Source organism: Nelumbo nucifera, chromosome 4 (assembly GCF_055504915.1).
Source record: "Nelumbo nucifera cultivar China Antique chromosome 4, China Antique-T2T, whole genome shotgun sequence".
In the NCBI taxonomy this organism is placed as follows: domain Eukaryota; kingdom Viridiplantae; phylum Streptophyta; class Magnoliopsida; order Proteales; family Nelumbonaceae; genus Nelumbo; species Nelumbo nucifera.
In genome coordinates this window covers 46,057,736-46,073,548 of record NC_142652.1, presented here as the reverse complement: position 1 = coordinate 46,073,548, position 15,813 = coordinate 46,057,736, and the positions used below count along the sequence as shown (strand labels likewise).

The 15,813-nt window shown below is 36.6% G+C and overlaps 1 protein-coding gene across 1 annotated transcript; it reads right to left on the bottom strand.

The window, feature by feature from the left end:
* Positions 1-5,349: 5,349 nt before the first annotated feature.
* Positions 5,350-15,484, bottom strand: LOC104607007 (succinate dehydrogenase [ubiquinone] iron-sulfur subunit 2, mitochondrial-like). The gene is made up of 2 exons (XM_010272494.3): positions 14,738-15,484; positions 5,350-5,885 (listed from the first exon to the last, which is right to left on the bottom strand). Exons 1-2 carry the CDS (start codon positions 15,394-15,396, stop codon positions 5,708-5,710), a joined length of 837 nt encoding a protein of 278 aa, XP_010270796.1. The 5' UTR covers positions 15,397-15,484; the 3' UTR covers positions 5,350-5,707.
* Positions 15,485-15,813: the final 329 nt, after the last annotated feature.

Genomic DNA, 15,813 nt, shown 5'->3' with positions numbered 1-15,813 from the left:
TGCCCGGGTAGAGGTATATTGCTCAAGAACAATAATCACATGAGGGTGGAGGTCTATACAGATGCCAATTGGGTTGGGAGTGTTGATGACAGAAGGTCTACCTCTGGATATTATGCCCTTGTGGGAGGTAACCTTGTCTCTTGGAGGAGTAAGAAGCAGAGTGTTGTTTCCCGCTCCAGTGCTGAAGTGGAATACAGGTCAATGGCTAACGAAGTGGCTGAAATCTTATGACTGAGGTCACTACTTGAAGAGTTGGGTATTGACTATGAAAAGCCCTTAATGTTGTATTGTGATAATCAGGCAGCTATTAATATAGCCCACAACCCAGTGCAGCATGACAGAACTAAACATATCAAAGTTGATCGACATTTTGTGCGAGAGAGGGTCACATCACAAGAAGTGTGTCTTCCGTATATCACATCTAATATGCAACTCGCGGATATCCTCACCAAGGTTGTACCAAGGAAGAAGTTAGAGACTGACCTATCCAAGTTGGAAATGATAGATATCTACTCCCAACTTGAGTGGGAGTGTAGAGAACACTGATGTGGGCCCCACAGCAGTGGTCCCCACTATGTTCGTAGGACAACATGTGTAGTTATTTGTTTCAGTTATAGTAGTGTCAGTTTGGGTCAGTTTGTTAATTCAGTTGTTATTTATTTCAGTTTTATTTACTTTATTTATCATGTAAACACTAAGGACAGATCTGTCCTTTCCATTATATACTGAACATAACCTATAAATAATAAGAGAGTGGCAGCGGCAGATCTGTTAGAATCTATCCCTCCTTTCAACCCCTTTGTGTTCTCCTGTTTCTGTTCTATTCCTTCTTCTTTCTCTCACTTTTCTTCTGTTTTGTAAACCTAAAACCTATTAGGATTCAAGACTGATTACAGTCTTGATCTTCTACTATTTCTCATGTTGCATTTGTTTTTGTTTTAATCTTTCTTATTAGAAGAAAATTGTAGTTAAGGTTTCCAGTTGTAAACATAAGAATTAGGTTTTTTTTTCACTTTATTTTGAAAGACCTGGTGGAGCATCCAACTTAGAAGATGAAGCTCTTGGATTGATGCTATAGTGGTGACCTGATTCGATGCAACATGGAGGATTTCTCTAAAGTTTAATCACCACACTTCAAGCCAATTATTTGCATAATTTATTATGATATTTGCTTGTTTAATTGCTGATTTGTTGTTGTAATTATTTAATTCATATCAAATTAATTGCTTGATGTGTTGACACACCAAACCCTAGGCTGAATCAACTTAGAATTGGCCCAAATTGTTGTATTGGTTCTAGGGTTTCATGGCAACTGTTAACAGCCCATGACCATCACTTAATGGTGATTAAAAAGGTCTGAAATCTAGGGGTTTGATGGGCCGACACAATAACTAATTCGGTCCATGCTTAGGAACCCAACAAATTGAGGATAAAGCAAGACTAGCCCAAATCGGCATAGTCTTGGATATAGACTGAATTGCTTTCAGCAATTGAGCCCATATTCAAGAGAGGTTAATTAAAGTATTGGTATCAAATATCATATTGGACAGTCAAATACAAATACAAATATAGATACGTTTTGGAAACACATAGATACAGACGAAAGATATGAAAATGCTTGGATAACCAAGGGAACTGCATACAAATCACATAAATATGTTAATAATACTAAATCTAAAGCTGAACTTAACTATTAATGGGGTATAAATCCATGAGAAATGCACACTTTAATAGGTAATATGAAGAGAAACATTACAATCAACAATTCCGGGACTCTAGAAGATGTACATATCATACAATAATTATCACCCTATTTTAGTTTAAATAATTATAATTTTCAATTTTTATTTTTTTGGAAAATTTTTTAGTACTTTTAGATAAATAATCTTTATTTTTTAAAACAATAAATATATTTTTTTGGAAATATTTTTAGTACTTTTAGATAAATAATCTTTATTTTTTATAATAATAAATATATTTTTATTTTTAACATACAATTGTTTATTTTACATATAATTTTAAAATAAATGTATAAATCAACTAAGGTGATATAATAAATTATTTTTATAATTCTAAGTTTTTATTAAAATTTTGGAAAATAATTAACTCTTAAATTATTTAGTTCAGTTTTTATTAATTTTTTGGGAAATTTATTTATTTAGTATTTTTATATAGATAATAACTCTATTTTTCAAATAATAAATATGTTTTCATTTCTAACATATAATTTATATGTAGAATAAAATATATAAATCATTCAAGATAAATAAAATAAATGGATTTTATAGTTTTCAATTCTTACTAAATTTTTGGAGAAAATTAAATCTTAAATCAAGGTTTGAATCTGCTATTAAATTAGTGTCCAATATGCCTTTGTATTGGTGAGTATCATATTGTATCCACTGATACAGTGCGATACACACCAATATAGTGGCGTATCATATTGATAAGCACGATTGGCAGGATATGCATAGAGTTGTAGTGTATCCTATGCTAGTAAATATGGGTATGATATGCCCCATATCAGGTGTATCATATCAATACTTTAATCCTCGATTAAAACCCACTAATTAGTGGGTTAGTAATATATTAACCTTAATGGGCTTGGGCTTCCGAAGCCTCTTATGTTCTATTTTATATTTATGATACATTATGTGTTGAGATCTGTGAAATTGTCACATGGGCCATAAGTGCTTGGCCTATTATGTGTTCTGAAGCCTCTTATTCTTTTAGATCATTGTACAATCCTCTCTTTTGTGGGCCCCACCTGTTTTCACTCTTAAAAGAGAACCCCATGACAATCCTAACTCGAGGGACCCACTTAGTAGGGGTAATCATGAAAAACCAAAAAACCAAAAAATCAAATCAACCCGATAAGACTGAACCAAAAATTCAAGTTAATCGAACTAATAGGTTCAGTTTTGGTTAACCAATGTAAAATCTGGCAATTAACTAAACCGACTATTATACATATATTTATATATTATCTTATATATGTGTTTATATATTTATGTATATTATATATTTTTCATATGTTATATCTTTATTATATTCTATGTAATATTATGAAAATAAAACAATCAATGAACTGAACCGACGATTAACCAAATTGATCAACTAGTTGACTAATAGACTTCAATTTGGTTTCGATTACCAGTTTTCCAAAAGTTGGTACTACCAGTTTGATTTAGAAACTGAGTGTCCCTACCACTTAGAACTTAACTCTAAGAAAGTAAGTAGGAGCTATCATGGTAGGACCTATACTTGCACGTAGAGCTGCAAATTGTTCCCTCGTGATTAATATAAGTGCATTAGATAAGGATTAATTTAAGAAGCAATATCTAAAGGCTCTTCATTATTAATGTGCGTGGGCTGATATGATAAGTAGGGATGCATCATAAATTTGGGATATCTATTTAATTACTGATGTTCCCGGATCACCTTATAAGATGTTAAGGGTGCAATAAATTAATGGGAGTTGTCTATCTTAAAATGAAAATCTCTCTTACCATTGGGGATCCCGATATGATGGATCGGCACTTACCTATTAGAAGGGTTTACCCTAAAGTGGCTATTAACTTTTCTAATAGAAGCCAAAGAGAGCTCATAGAAGATAAGAGGTTCAAAGTATCGACCCATATCGGCCATTACGTATCATTTTGGGAGCTCCCTGATATGCCCCTACAGAGGGTGTACCAGAGTTCTGACCAGTTCAAGGGGTGGAGCCTTAAATCAGCCCCCCTGAACTGGTTTTGAAAAAAAAAGGTAAAAAAAGCACCATCAACATCACCCCATATGCCCCTACCGGCGTATCGGGCATATCGATATTTAGAACCTTGGATAAGATGATAAGTCATCATTCATAGAAATTGGTAGGATTTTACAATTTAAATAATTGGTTCCATGCACTATCTGATTCTTCACTCTCAAAGATATGCAAATGACTCTAACTTTAGGATAAAGGGAAAGCTGAGAGATGAATAAATGAAAGTGAGTCACTCAATAAAAGCCCATTTTATGGTATATCACATAAAATAATAATTGATTGTGGATTAATTAACCCCTTTTGAACATTTATCAGAAATAACAGATAGACCATTTGCTAAACTCCTAAATGACAACAAACTTAAAAGACCCACCTATACTGACTGAAGATATAATTTTAACATTGTCCTTGCATCTAATTATCTAAAAAGTTGGACAAAATTGTCAACTAAAAAGACCATTTTTGTATGTTTCTTTTGCTTTTTTTGTTCGATTTAACAGGACTAGAGTTGCCCTTCTTTTATTTCATATTAAGATTTTATTCACTCATTTTTTGCTCAAATGATTAAATCTTTGATTTCCATGTACAAATTGTGTCTGTGATGTTATCTAGTGGTAGTTAGACCCGATGGTGGCGGCATTTGATCGTGGACATGTGATTCTACATCCCTAATATTCAGAATACTAATGTTCTTAGATTTCTAGATTTTGGCATCGCCTCATTTGCCTTTTTTTTTATTTGGTTTACGCAAAACTGGTAAACGTTGAGTAGGATGTATTCAGAACATCGGACCGGTTATTCTCGTCATACTGCAGTTCAAATTCTTGCAACCATTCCATCCTCATAGCATGTCTTCTAAATTTCTAATTATGTTGATTGAAGCAAAAATTGTGCAGCTAGGGACGTGAAGGTAGAACTGCAAAGTGCAAATGAGAAATGAAATAAGAGTTTGTGATTGGCAGCTTTCAGCCATGTTGCAATTGGGAGTGGCAATGCTCTGAACAGCACAGAGAGATAGATAGAGAGAGAGAGGTAGCTCTTGTCAAATTTAAAATGACGCTATGTTTTATTTGTTTGTCTATCAAACAAACATTTGTAAAATCACATTCATGTTGACAACCAAATGCACTTCCAAAAATTTTGGTGTCAAAACCGAACCGCTTTTGAAATTATATCGGTTTACAGAACTTGCCTTTGATTCGACACATTCCCCTTCTGCAGGAGCACATGAAACCCATTTGGGTTACAATGCCAGATTGAAGATTCTTAGGTCTTAAAACATCTGGCAAATTAAGGCACTCCTAATTACCACCTGGAACTGGAACGTCAAGTTTGAATGTATTGGAGGAGAGTGTTAAAATGTACTGATACATGTCCATCGTTTGTATGTAACTGTACCTATATAACTATATTAGTAAATAACGTAAGAGCATGCAGAAATAATATCCTTCTCCGTAGCATCTCTTTCCTCTCCCCAGAACTGACTTGGCATTTATCTGCATTCAGAGAATATAAAATTTTCATCTATAGATTTTTCATCCCAACAGTATGGCCAGCCAAAAGCCTCATAGCAATAACGATAATGCAACAGAAATTAAGCAGTTTCTTTTAGCTGAACAAGTAACGTTTGTACTCAATTCACAGAAATTATATAGGCAGGCTTGTCCTACATCAGACATGCTAACACTTGTACAATAGCGCACAGGACAGAAAGTAAAACCTCCTAGGACCTAGGTCAGGACAGACCCAAGCGTTCGTTGAATACCAATTGGAAACAAAGAGGTTAAGCTTCGAACATGTCACAGTACAATAACGATAATGCAAGAATGTGCACCCAGTACATAAAATTATTAATTCCAGAGAAAATTACGATTCATGGATGCTGAGAACCATCAGTCTATAAGCAATTATTTCCAAAGTGTAGTCATACACTATGCAAAATCAGATTCCAGTTGAGAGCTGGAGATGCTTGATTGTTGTGATCTCTTTTCCAGGATTCAATCCCTTGGGGCAGGCACGGGCACAGTTCAATATTGTGTGGCAGCGATAGAGCTTGAATTCATCACATATTGCATCCAGGCGCTCCTTTGTGTATTCATCACGGCTATCGCTTATCCACCTGTATGCCCCAAAACAAAAACAAAGAAATATCAAGGCTACCCACATGGAAACTCAACTAAGAGCTCTGTGATAGGAAGACCAATAGATCTGACTGATCTTGTCTGCTGAAACACCATTCTCTATTTCTTGATGGAAAATTGGAAATATGAAATTTAAGTTCAGGATGTAGCAAGTACCATGTTATCAAAGGACACCATGCATACAAGATTAATTCAGAGTATTGAGACAGAAACAAGTAGTCTACATGGAGGAACTACAGACAAAGATAGGAAGACATGATGACGAGTTCAATATGAAAATTAGCCATAGCAAAACTGATTTCATCCCTTTCCAATCATTTGAGGTGTCAAAAAAAAAGGAAAAAAAAAATCATGGTCTGATCTTAAGAAAAAATCATAAATTTTAAATTATTTCCTTTCTACTGAACCAACATTATACTTTTCCTTGAAGTTGTCACAATACAGAAAATATAAAGAGCTTTGCGAAGACTATACGACGTTGATATTGCCATTGCATGAATTAAAACAATATTTTTGCTGTTGCTTCCAGGATTAAACTGTTCAACTATGTTCATTCCCTTGTTAACTCAAGTGCCATTTTTGGGAGAGGAAGGTTTCAAGAAAAAATCATCTTCCCAAATTTTAAAAATATTAGCACACTTGCATGTGGTGGATAGACAACTAGTTGTTAAGTTTTTAAAAGAAAGATCAGGGTTCAAGTCTCTTAATTCACATTTTCTTTAAAGCATGTGTATTAAAGCAATATTTACATTAAAGAGGCACAAATAAATGCAAATAAAGAGATGAATTAATGGTAACAAGACAATACACATAAATAAAATGTCTTGGGTTCAAATCTTGTCATTACCATTTTGAAGTTTCCATTCATGTTGTGACCCAGGTGGTTTCACAAAACCAGGACTGATTCACCGGTTTCCCGGTTAAACCGGTTGGTCAGCCAGTTTTGGCTGGTTTTTCATAAATAGCAGTTTTCTGGGTATGACCAACCCGGCCAGGGGCCCAGATCACAGTTCAACCAATCCAACCAGCCGATCCGGTCCGGCTTTCTAAACAATGGGTGTTTCACAACTCTAAAACTTAAGAACCCCCTATGCCCAAAGGTCAAGTTAACCAAAGAGCACCAATCAAATTCATCCTAGATGATGAAATTTATTCTATAAGGAGTCATCTTTGCTCTATATTCAGAAAAGCCCAGGGGTTTTATATTTTGAGAAGAGCCGTCTGTCTATAGATGCATCCCTGGTGGTCTGAAAATGGCTTGAGCTGCTGTTGATTGCAATGTTTTGTTGGGGTATCAAGACACCCCTCTGAATTCTTCCTTCTAGTACCCATGTTAATAAAGTATTTTCAGTCATTGTTTGGTCTTTTCATGATTGATCTAAGTTCTTTTGAGAAATCCCATTAATATATACAAATTAAACTAGATATAAGAACAAATGTATTTCTAACAATGGAGTGCAAGAAGTAAACACTCTGATTGATCTAAACATGGTGAGGCTCACTGAATTCCACAGCAGAACTCATAGGTGTCTCCTACTCACCATTGATTTTATTCAAGGGGTTGGCAAATCATTGGTCCTTTTTGCACACCAAAGCAGAGGATGATGTTGAATTGAACCATATGGATGAGAGGCAATTCGCCAAGGGCAGAACTGCTAGGTCTCCTTCAAGGGTTAAAATTAGCCTTCGCTTGTGGTTGGAACAGAGGGTCGGTTGAAGGTCATTGTCAGGTTGTCCTGAGCTGTACGTTTAGTGAAAAGGCTCCTTAGAACTTTCATTTCTTTATTAGAGGCGCTAAGACCACAGCAACCTGCTAGAATACCTCATTCAGGTGGATGACAAGATCTCCTAATTCTTTGGCAGACTATTACAACTTATAGTGGAAAAGATTGCATTGTATAATTTTTTATGTAGGAATTCTGGAGATCTCCTCAACTTACGGGTGAACATTTCTAGCCCAGCCCAGAAATTTATGGGCTTGGGCCTGGGTCCAAGACCAACACCTTAGGACCAGCTCACAATGCATTTGTATCTACTATATTAATAATATCATATGACAAAAAATATTACAGTTATATATCTATTACTATATAATGCCGATAGTTGCCTTAGCACCCTTAATGTTAAATCAGAGTATGTTAAAAGTATCATGTAATGTTTTTCTGAAGGTAATAAAGAAGAAAATTCATTGAATAAAAAAAAAGTACATCACCAGGTGATGAGATATCACCCAAAAAAATAGAACACAACAAAACTAATCAACATCCAAAACCCTTTACACCAACACATAGATCCACCCCAGTGACAACATTACCCAATCCGGAAAATATAGAAATCCTATCCAAACATCAACCATCTATCCCATTTAAAAGAGGCAACCCTAATTCCTTCCCCTTCACTTCAACCTCCAACTTCACTAACCTTATTTTTCCCTCCCTACTCAAAATCCATGAAAGCGTTTCTTGTGAACTCTTCCCCACCCACAAAGAAAAGACTCGTTATCTTGAATTTCCACATCCACCACTTCTTCCAACCAAATTTTCTTCTCAACTGCTCTTATTTGATCCATAATCTGTTCATCATCATCCTACCTCCAACCCTTCCTCCTCCAATTCTGAGCCAGTCTTATTTTGATCTAGTTCTTATCCTCATTAGGATAAAAAGGATCTTGATCCTGCTTTGATGTTAAACCTTTCATCCTCCCCAATATATTAAAATTCTATCTTTACCTCCATCCTCTTCCTTCTATACCTCCTCTTGAATTTGTCACAAGGACCTGCTACAAAGAGACCCTCTTTCAGCAAAACCTTTATTACATGAACCAACTGACCATTATTAGGTCTCTTTAAATTTTGACTTCAACTGGCCATTACATGAACCAACATGAACCCCTTGCTCCACTCCTTTCATGCTTAAATCTTTTCTCTTCTTCCCCAAATCCCTGCCCAATTTACCTATTACAACTTCAACAAAATGTCAGTCTTTGGACAGTTCCCCATATAATCCCCCCCTATCCTCTCGTTTCCTTCAGAATCTTTCACTCCCTCACCTTGCAGAGTGATGGATGGTGACATGATATTATACCTACCAAAGCGCATCTGGTGTGACTTTCTAAGATGCAGAGCAAATTCAATATTAGATTAGAATGTTATACTATTTGAAATTCCAAAAAAAAAAAAAGAAATACAATACTGGTTCTTTAAATTGATATAGATATTAAGAGAGATCACGAATTCATAGTATTTCTTAGATTTATGGGCCAATTTAAATTCAGTATTTACTCTGTTGATTCAGTGAGATTTTAACATCATTTTCAAGAACAATAATGATGCACCAAGATTCTTTTATTTTGGATCAACAACCCATGCACCAAGAAGTCTTCATGGATAATATTAGCAGAGTTCATTAAATAGTTTTCAACATTTTTTCTTTGCAATCTACTAACAGAATAACCAGATTACAACAAAGTCAAAACATAAATAGATAAATCAAAGTAACAAATACCTAAAAAATAAAGGTTTACCCAATGCTTATCTTGGTTATCCAGGGTCTTGGGAGAAGCAGATTGGATATGGACCTAACATCCAGTCATCCAGCATTTTTTGCACGAAGTGCCCACTTTAGACTCGAACCCATGTTCTCAAGCTTGTCATCCCAGTATTTTAACCATTGTACCATGCAATGACACCAAAAATTTCTAGAATCTCTGATAGAGAACATGTGTATAAAGGTGGCCCACTGGATGAAAGGTTCAGAGAACTTTGCAACATTCTGCATTGAGGAACATTTCTAGGGTAGGGTTGACAGTTGTAGGATCCTGTACGGCTAGAGCTTTTATCAGGGATTACAACTAGGCTGCTCCCTTCACTATAACAATTTGCTGATAGAAGGTGACTGCAAGATTGTATAGGGTGGATCCAAAACAACAATAAAGAGCCTTATCAATACACCCATACATTTAGGAAAATAAGGAAATTGGAAAGACAAATAGGAGCAATATGGGTTCCAAGATCAGCAAAATCTTTTTTTCTTCTTTTTTTTTTGTTTTTTTATAACAAAGTACAAGGTTCCATTAAAGTAAAAAGGATTACAAGCACCAGTAAAGAGTTTTCACCTGCCATCAAAAGCAAGAGAAGCAATCCAAGAGAAAGAACAAAATATATATCAAAATAGAACATTAAAGATCTGAGTTTGCTTCCATGTTTTCCAAAGAAATCCACAGATTCACCTCAAGATCTTTCTTGTTGAGATCTTTTTTTTATTGGTAACAGAAAATTTTTATTGACTTCTTTAGAACTGTTATGTACAATATGTGTGGGTTTATGTTAGGATAGTCCTCACTATATAACCCCCTATTACATTTCCAAGCTTCATGGTTGACAAAGCACTGGAAGAGGGGGGCAGCACCTAGCCTCTTGCTGATTTCTCAGCTGCAAATCCCTGGAAAGGTATTGTTCAAACCCTTGACTCCTCTCCCTTTTTCAGATTCAATCTAGGAAACGGTAACCAAATTAGACTTTGGACTGATCTCTGGTGAGGTCCAAAATCTCTCAAAGAAGCTTTTATTTTATCAATAAGTGAGCATTTTATAAATGTTGATAAAAAGTACATATTACAAGCATTAGTGAGAGAGATAGCAAGTTTTTATCTCCCCCTAGAACTTCCTTACAATTGTGCCCAAAAGATTTGGTCCCTCTCCATCCTTTGTTTGGCTAGTTCATCAGCCATTCGGTTGGCTGTCCTTTGAACCTACTGAAATCTCACTTCTATCTCTGTAGTCTTCCATAAGAACTTTCTTAGCTCATTTCTATACTGCCATAGTGCTGCTTTCCCGCTCTTCAACCACTCCACCACCAATTTAGAATCTCCCTCAATAATTAGTTTATTTACATTCATCATTCTTGCTCTTTGTACTCCTCCCGTAACAGCCATGACCTCTGATCTTAAGGAATCACCAACTCCAATAGGAGCTGAAAATAGTGCCACTATACTCCCTCTCTCATCCATAAAAATGCCTCAAATCCCTGAAGGTCCTGGATTCCCCCTACTTCTGCCATCAAAATTGAGTTTGATGAAGCCTTCAGTTGGGGAGCCCAGAGTTTGCATGTTAGATTCTTTTGTGTAGAAGTGGCCACCACCCCTCTCTAATAATGATACACTCTATTATTGCTTCTAGAGCTCTTTCCTTTTTCTTTTAAAGTTCAGTTATTCCTTTCCTCCCAAACTGTCCAAAGTATTGCTGCTCTAGTACATTTCCACAAAATCCTCCCCCTCTTCTTTGGCCACCTGAAAACAGAAGGTGCAAATAGATCTGACATGCTGGGAGGATTCGACCACTTGCAACCAAATAGAGGCAGAAACCAATCCCAACTGCGAAAAATAAAAGGCCAGAAGATTAACAAGTGATAGCATCTCACCATTAGCTTTGCAAAGTAAACACCAGGAAGGAGAAAGGAAACAGTAAGGTCTCCTCTTCTGTAGAAGTCCACAAGTAGGGGTGTCCACGGTTCGGTTAACCGAACCATGGCCCTTTTTTGTGAACCGAACCGGTGGTACCGGTTTTTTCATTTCACCAAACTAAAACCGAACCGGTACCACCGGTTAACCGGTCCACTAGTTTCGCTTTTGACCGGTTCGGTTCTTCGGTTTTTTATATTTATAATATATATTATATAAATATATGTATAATATTATATTATAAATAATAAATGATATATAATATATTATAAATATTTTTAAAATATATAATATATTTGTAAATAGATCATTATAAATATAATATAAGTATATATTTATATATAATGAATACATATTTATATAAAATACATAGAAAATATGTGACATATATTAAAAATATTTATAAAATATACATATAAATATATATACCGGTCCGTTCGGTTAACCGTCAGTTTTTTTATAGGTTAACCGAAAACCGAACCGGTCCTTCGGTTTTTAAAAAATTCCGAACCGAAACCGAACCGACCGATTCGATTAACCACATTTTGCAGTTCGGTTTTTCGGTTTTTCATGGACACCCCTAGCCACAAGTGTTAATTTTCTCATGGAAAGCCCCCCAACTTTCAAAGCTTTTCCATCCCTGTTCAGGTTAGCCCAAGACAAACAGGCCCTTGTCTATTCTACAATCCTTTTTATTTATTTATTTTTTTGAAAACCAAAGTCTTAGAATTTTAAGTTTAACTTCAGAAGATCCTAAAAATATAATTTTTAAATTGTTTATGTCTCCTTGATCTCCCTGCTTTCAGAGGTTTATATATCTCACTCTACTTCAAATAAACTAGTCTGGTCCCATACCCCTAATGGCTTCTTTACCAACAGGTCTTTCTTCCAAACTTACATCCTACACCTCTTCACCTTTTCGGGTAAACAGGATTTTGCTCTCTTCAGTTCCCCCTAGAGTCTCGTTTTTCATTTGGGAGGAAGCTTGGGGAAAACCAGATTAGCTAAATCTGGTTTTGGAAGGGACTTTTTGTATCGTGCAAATACAATGCCTTCTCAAATGATTGGCCTCTGATCAACCCTCTTGTATCCCAACTTAAAACCTTTCATTGATTTGAGTTATCACCCACAACTGTCCTACTCCCAATCGTATACCCAATTCCTTTTTCCCCTTTGAAGTAGCCTTCAGGCCCCCAACTCAACACTTCTCCCAACTCCATGTCCAGTCTACCCCTCCCAAGACTCCAGAAATCCGGGATCAACATTGGGAAATGGCCTTTGTTTTTGAGTTCAGATCTGCAAGCCACTACAGCTGCATGTTGGGAACATCTCCCTTGTCATTCATAAGGAGCTGTTTTCAGCTGTAATGGCTTGTTGGAAGCGTTTGTTGAGAGCAAATCTTTCTTCCTCCTCTAGGCTTTCAAAAATTCTCCTTGCTGCTTCTTCACCACCCAAATAAAAGGCACCCAACTTCTTCCAAATCTGTACTTCCCTCCTGACAATTCATTTATATTCACTTTGCTTCTAACTTTGCTCACCTCACTAATGAATAGGCACATCTACTGCATCTTCCTGACTAGTTGTTCTAGTTTCAAGAGTAGCTCTCTGATCACATTAAGAACCTGATATCTGTTTTTGTTAGTATAAATTAATATATATATATATATAGGAAAGAAGACATAGTAGCATATAACTTAGCTGAAAAAGCTAGATCTAGTAGATCTTTTGTTTCTTTTCCTTTGAATCCCCCTTGTCTCATCAATCTCTATCTTGTAAGAGGGGACTCCTATGCTTTGAGTGGTTCTCTTCTTGCCTATAAAAAAAAGAGTAGCTTTCCCACCATTGCCAGCTCCTATTGGTCTCATACGATAAAGCTTTCTCCTGTAAACTCTTAGCAAGGAACTCAAAGGGGGCCAGCCTCTCTCAATTCAGATGGAGATTGACAAACACATTAACAGACAAGTTAGCCATAAAAAGGAGCACAAAGGGAAGAGGTATACTAGAGAAACATCCCTAGATATTAAACTGGTTGGGAAATTGTAAGAGGACAAGTAGTCTAATCCCTAAGGTTTAGATGTTTGGGTTGAGGTGGAATATTGTAGAGTGCTAAGCACACACTCTTTCGTAAATCATTCTTTCTCATAGTTAATAAAGGTTTCCAGTTACACATTAAAAAAAAGGCAGTGAATATTATTACAACTATTAATCCATTGCCTTCCTTAGACCCAGTCCCCCCTGATCTTTAGGAGAACAAGTTGCACCTCAAGAACAGCATCTTAACCTCCTTTTATTCTCAGATTTCTTAGCCCACCAAAATCGTTTTTCGAATGTTATCAATCTTATCACAAACTTTCATTGGGAATTGTACCATTGACATACAGTAATTTGGAGAGGCCTGAAGACTTGATTTAACCAAAACCTACCTACCCGCCTGGAAAGAGTGAGTACTCCATTTACTTAGCTTGCTGTTCAAATTGTCTAAAGTGAACTGAAGAGATTTCAATTTATCATTGTTCTACATCAGAGGCACATCCCCTCAAACAAAAAATCTTGTAATTCGATCCTTTGCAATAAACATGACCCCATCAAGCCATCAGAGGAAAAGCATGCACAAAATATGATATTAACCAAAAAATAAACAATGTCAATAATAATTACAAGCGCAACCAAAAGAGAATCAAACAGATTTCCTCAAACTTTGGCATTTGGTAACCACAAACTTTTTTCTTATTCCAAGAAGCATCAACTAATTGTTTCTTCTGTTTCTGTTTCCAGAACATCATAAAAATGCTGGTAGAAAGTTACCAAATACCACCTCGATTATCCAACAGAAACAAAATTAACAAACTTAAACAAAAACAATTATCATATATATAAGAAATAAGGCAATTACAAGGCAACTACAAGACCTAAAAAATCTGTGTGAAGCAACCTTCTTCATGTATAAAGAAGAGCCAAATTAAATAGATGTATACTCAAAAGTTGAAGATCATAGGGATCAATGATTGCATTTATCAGGTTTTAAAACCAAATTCTGTAAAAAGAAAAGCCCAACTTCTGCAGATGTTTCGAGAAATGAACATGTAAATTCATCCCAATGTAACAAAGTTAATGATATTCCAAAAAAAAAAAAACAGAAAAAAAAAACTACAATTAAATCTTCAGCAAAATAATTTAGAATTAAAGAAACGCTATACAACCAATATGCAAAAAATTCAGTCTTCTTTTTTTATTCCTGGGGGTAGGGAGTGGGAGGAGTTATCAAACCTTTTAACCAATCTAAGAAACTAATCAACAGAAAGTTATCAGAAATCATAAACTACAGCACACTAGCATAACATTCAACTCTACCGGGGGAAAACAGATACTTTACCTGTGAGCATGGAGCAGCGCTGCAGGTCCGAGATACGACTCGGGGTTCCACCAATAACTCGGGCAAGAAGTGCTGCAACAAGCACACAAAATACATTCATACATCCCGTCAAGCTTTGCACGATCCTTCTTACTCTGCGGTATCTCCTTCCCGGGAACCGGCGGTGGGGTCTTTCTCTTCAACCAAGGCTCAATGCTCTTATACTGGTTATAGAAATTGGTCATGTCGACGACGAGGTCCTTGATCACGAACATGTGAGGCAAGGGTGTGATTGTGGTCGAGGCTCCAGACGAGATCTTAGTGAGGCAGGCGAGGCCATTGCAGCCGTCAATATTCATGGCGCAGGAACCACAGATGCCCTCACGGCATGATCGGCGAAAGGTGAGCGTCGGATCCATTTCATTCTTGATCTTGATAAGGGCGTCGAGGACCATTGGACCACAGTCCTTGAGATCGATCTCGTAGTCCTGGAGCTGAGGCTTGGTAGGGTTGTCTGGGTTCCAGCGGTAGATGGAGAAAGTCTTCATTTTGGATTGATCCTTCGCTTTAGCTTCGACTTGTTGGGCTTGAGCTTCGGAGGCGTGCGCTCGGGACCTAATTAGCTTCGATGCTGGAGTCGAAACCCTAGAAACAGCTCTGCGGAAGAGACCGGTCGCCATGGCTGCTGAAGAGGACCAACACAGAACAGAAGTACTGAATTAACTGACAGAGAGGAAGATGACTGAGAAGGAAACTCAGAGATGTTGGAACTTGGAAGCCTATTTTATTATTAATAATGGCGGTTCTGTGACTGCTGATCGGTCCAGCCGTCCGGGTTTGTGAAGTTTCCGAAATGACTGAAATGGCCTCATATTTTTCTATTTCGTTGGAACAACATCGAGGATAATTTCGGTACTGAAAGTACAGTTGGAAGCCATAGGCCCGTAGTTCGATTTTGTTGGTACAGATATCAGCGTAGGTTTTGATGCTCTTTTGTATTTGAATTGCCACGTGGCACGTTATAATCCGTGATTTCACATTGGAACGTGGTGTGCTCACGCAACACACAATTAGATCCTTGCCGTCAAAGTTTTGTC

Bases quoted from the DNA above. Each gene is read 5' to 3' on its own strand.
- LOC104607007 (XM_010272494.3), bottom strand. From the start codon at position 15,396: ATGGCGACCGGTCTCTTCCGCAGAGCTGTTTCTAGGGTTTCGACTCCA. The intron at 5,886-14,737 runs GTAAAGTATCTG...TGGGGCATACAG, and splicing joins GCGCTGCTCCATGCTCACAG to GTGGATAAGCGATAGCCGTG.